Below are 4,578 nucleotides of genomic sequence, written 5' to 3' on the forward strand. Positions count from 1 at the left end.
CGTTTGCGTTAGGGAGAGCAATAAATGCTTTTGCACTAAAGGTATGATCCACTGGAAGTACCTTTGTTAAAAAGTGTTCAACTAAGAAATTTGATCAATATCACACTTTTTGTCGTTCATTTTTTTTTTTGCGTTAATAAGAATCGAATCGAATCAAATCGAAAATCAACTTCATTGAATTTTAGCCGTTTACAGTTTAGATGAAGCCAATTGAAGTCACGAAATCGTTTATTTATTCAACATTGTGTTATTTTTACTAATTGCAAGTTCAATTCATGGAATATTAGATTACCAGAACAAATATCCAATGTCTCTATCCCTAAACTATTTACCAAAACCTCTTACTTTAAATAACTCTTGTTGTTTCTTTTCAGTTCATCGCAACGACGGTGAAAAATTTACTTCTAACCGATTTGGGATTGATCACAACCTTTCCCTCGATTTTGATTCCGGCACTGACTGGCATTTCGAATGAACACAATCGCAATGAATTCATTACAATTACACCGAGTGAAGCGTCTTGGTTAGGTAAATTTTCATTTATTTATTCCATTTTTCTTTTTTCTACCTTCCTTCTTTGCTTGCCTTTGGTTTTATGTCGTTCTTTCTTTATAATTCTAAAAACAATCATCTACATAACGTTTTGCTTGAATAGTTCGGCAGTTCGAAACCAATATAAATGTTCTATTTTTCATCTTTTGCCAAAAATCGCCCAATCATTCATCATTTCAATTTTTACAGGAAGCATTTGCTATCTTCTTCAACCGTTCGGCAGTTTGTTATCCATTTTAATAACAGGTAAATTTTCGTCCGTTCAAAAATAAATTGTTTTGCATTTTTTTTTAAACATTTATTCAAGAAACTTAAAGTGTTCAAAAGATTCTTCTGAGGTATTGAAAATATTCGTCTCTTGAAGAAAAAATTGATTCCAATGGAAAAGGCTTACTTGAATTACTATCATAACTGACTTGAACTAACTTTTGTACAGATTCTCTGGGTCGCAAACGTTCGATGATCATTGTGAACCTTCCTTTGGCGATTGGTTGGTTTATGGTTTACCAAGGAGATGTTTTTTGGAAAATTATCAGCGGTTATGCTTTGCTCGGATTAGGTGTTGGTATGATGGAAGCTCCTCTCATTACTTACCTCGGTGAAATATGGTAAAAATCAATATTTTCTATTCAAAATGTGCACAAAATGAGCTCGGTAGATCGGGTAGAATATGGGCTAAAATATCTTTTTTTGCCTTTCCAGTGAGCCTTCAACGCGTGGAGTGTTAATTGCTTACTCCGGAATCAGCGTGACATTGGGAATATTCATGGTTTTCGGCCTAAACACCTTGATGGCATGGCGATCCGTGGCACTAGTTTGCTTGGCGATGCCTGTGATCACAGCGGTTGCCGTTTGTTTTGTGAGTTTTCAGTGATTTTTGATAAAAAGACTACTTTTTTAAGGGCTTTTGACATTTTTGACACGTTTTGAAATGTTGGAAATGAAAATTACTTCTAAAAAAGCCTTTTCAGACTCAAAAGTTTTCTCAATTCATACGGTTTTAAGTCAAAAGATGAATTTTTACAGCATTTTATGCCAAAATTTTCTAGACTAAAATCTAAAAGAAAAATCCAAATGAATACTGAACGATAATTTTCCCTTGAAGATTCCAGAGACACCTCAGTGGCTTCTATCAAAGAATCGCAAATCTGAAGCTGAGAAATCGCTATGCTGGCTTCGAGGTTGGGTGTCAAGTGACGTCATAGCTAACGAATTCTACGAGCTTCAAAAACACAGTGAACGTTCTAAATCTTGTGACTTGTGTATCAAAGAGAATTTAAAGTGTGTTCACCCATTGCCGACAATGCGAGAAAAGCTCAGCGAGATGAAACGGAAGCGAACGCTTAAGCCATTCAGCATTATAATATCACTGTTTGTCATCGTTCAGTTCACAGGGATCGCGTCCATGGCACCGTTTATGGTTCGAATTTTCAAGGCATACGAAAGTCCAATCCCACCAGATCAAGCGGCCGCTATTATGAGTTTTCTTAACAATTTGGCAACGGTTATTTTCATTATTTCGGTTCGCTTCAGTGGCAAGCGGCGCTTCTTTTTAACCATGTTAACGGGAATATTCCTTTGCTCGGCCATTCTTGCTTGCTACGGATTCATTTACTTACCTACCGGCTACATTTCATTCGATCAAAACATTGAATCACTTCAACCGGACAACGGAAACATTCATTACATTCCGTTAGTTTGCCTGATTCTTTGGAGTTGTTTCTCATATTGCGGATTTCTTACCATGCCATGGATGCTTCTATCGGAGATTTTTCCTTTTAGGTAAGTTTGGTTTAAAATTATTCTTCCATTTTCTTAGTTTTTCATTCTTTTTCGACCATTTTTCGAAAACAGTGCTTCTATTTGAACATTTTTCAAAAATTCTCAGTAGTGAAGCAAAAATTTAATCAAAAAATTCTCTAGTAATCCCAAAATTTCATGTATTCCAGATCTCGTGGCATAGCAAGTGGATTTGCAGCTGCCTTTTGCTATATTCTTGGTTTTATCTCCAGAAAAACGTATTACAATTTAGAATTTACACTCTCTTTGCCCGGTTCAACGCTGTTTTACTGTGCTGTCTCCGGTCTCGGTTTCATTGTGATGTACTTGATCTTACCGGAAACGGAGAATATTTCACTGGAAGACATCGAACTACACTATTCGGACAATTCAAAGAAAATCACCGACCATAAAATCGTCAAGTCAAGCCAGAAGATGGTAGCGAAAGATGTAGAAAATTCGTTCAAAAAGACTGAAATGGAATGCACGAAATTGTGATTAAATTTGGATAAATTTAAGAAAAACATTGAATTTTGTTTTTTGCTAGGTTTGTTTTGTAATGTTGTTGTTATATTTGTTTTTAAATTTCCATTCAATTTCGGAAATTTTGACCGCACATTCGAGTGAGTTCGAGAAGGGAGATGAAGGATAGAACCCGAACTCATGACAATTCTGAAATTGACAAGAGAGAAACTCGATTAAGAATAGTAATGTAGACAATATTTGATTAACAAAAACTTTACGTGGATGCCACAAATGGAGAAGCTATGTTTTAAATTATTCCATTGAAATAAAATTATTAAAATTAAATGTTAAGCTAAAAATGTGTGACGTTTTCTTATTGCATCCACGACCAATGACTGAATGAAACTCTTTGACTCAATTCATCGCATTGAATGTGGTTTTTTGGAACAAAAGTTAATGGAATTGACTACATTTTGGCAGCTCAATCACTTGTTTACTTTCACCTATAACATCGGCATTTGTTCTTTATCGGCCATTGAATTCAATGCTCCAATGGCCGATTTCGGATTCTTCTTTCAATTAAATCGGAAGATACTTTGAACTTTAGTCGACTCATTTGTTCCTTCTCGACAGAATAATCCATTCCCCAGTCCAATTTCAGCTTTGTATTGAAATAAGAAGAACAAAATGAATTCATGCTTTAATTTCTATCACTTTATTCACTCATATCAAATGTTTTTTATGGCAATTCTTCGATTTGGATATTTCTGTGTCTGGAACTTTGTTCCAATTCGATTTTCATTCAATCAAATAAACTTAACTGTAACATTTTTGAGCTGATTTTCATCAATCTTTGTACAAATTTTATGAGATTCTTTTCTTTCGCGCACAAGCAAGTGATAAACAAACATTTCTGAATGTGATACAATCACAAAAACTACATTCAACGTGTCCCTAGACATCTTTCGACGGTGGAATGTCTTTTGAATGCATTACCAAAATCATTTCGTTTTATTGTGGTGACGTTTCAAGTGCCAATTTAAGTTACATTTGACAGCGAATCGTTCGGAACAATGAGAGCAACGAAATGGTTTGTCGCCGGTATGATTGCGCATATGTCTGACTAAATTTTGTTTGACCAAAGTGGAATATTCGCACAGATAGCATTCGAATCGACGTGGATCGCAGCTCTTTTCATGCGCTTCCTTCGCTTTTTTCACCTTGAATCCTTGTCGACAAATCGAGCAATGGAACGGGAAGTCATTCACGTGGGTCCTCATGTGCCTTGCGAGTGAATTATTTTGTGTAAATCCTGTCGCACAAACTTCGCATTTGAATGGCTTTTCGCCGGTGTGTTTGCGCATATGGTTGACTAAATGTGATTTTTTCAAAGTGGAATATTTGCACAAATAGCATTCGTATCGACGTGGATCGCAGCTCTTCTCATGCGCTTCCTTCGCCTTCTTCACCTTGAATCCTTGTCGACAAATCGAGCAATGGAACGGGAAGTCATTCGCGTGGGTCCTCATGTGGCTTTCGAGATTACCCTTTTGGGTAAATCCTGTCGCACAAACTTCACATTTGAATGGTTTGTCGCCGGTGTGAGTGCGCGTGTGTCTGACCAGCTGCGATTCACTTGGGGCTGTGAACCCACAAAATGCGCACTTATGTCCCTTCGATCCACATTCACCTTCGCTTTTTCCAACACCACCCTTCTTCTTTGCCACCTTTTTTGCGTTCGATGTCGATGCGCTTGGTTTTCCAACTCCGTTAGGGTCAGCA

The 4,578-nt window shown here is 36.8% G+C and overlaps 1 protein-coding gene across 1 annotated transcript; it reads left to right on the forward strand.

The window, feature by feature from the left end:
• Positions 1–374: 374 nt before the first annotated feature.
• On the forward strand, positions 375–3,155 carry LOC129572894 (facilitated trehalose transporter Tret1-like; the record flags this gene model as incomplete). Its single annotated transcript, XM_055453008.1, is given in 6 exon segments — positions 375–528; positions 742–798; positions 989–1,160; positions 1,255–1,411; positions 1,658–2,334; positions 2,502–3,155. Coding segments are annotated over 6 exon segments (1,545 nt in total), but the record flags the coding sequence as incomplete, so codon positions are not given.
• Positions 3,156–4,578: the final 1,423 nt, after the last annotated feature.

Source organism: Sitodiplosis mosellana, unplaced genomic scaffold (assembly GCF_009176505.1).
Source record: "Sitodiplosis mosellana isolate CC-2019 unplaced genomic scaffold, AAFC_SMos_1.0 Smas_scaffold_5706, whole genome shotgun sequence".
In the NCBI taxonomy this organism is placed as follows: Eukaryota; Metazoa; Arthropoda; class Insecta; order Diptera; family Cecidomyiidae; genus Sitodiplosis; species Sitodiplosis mosellana.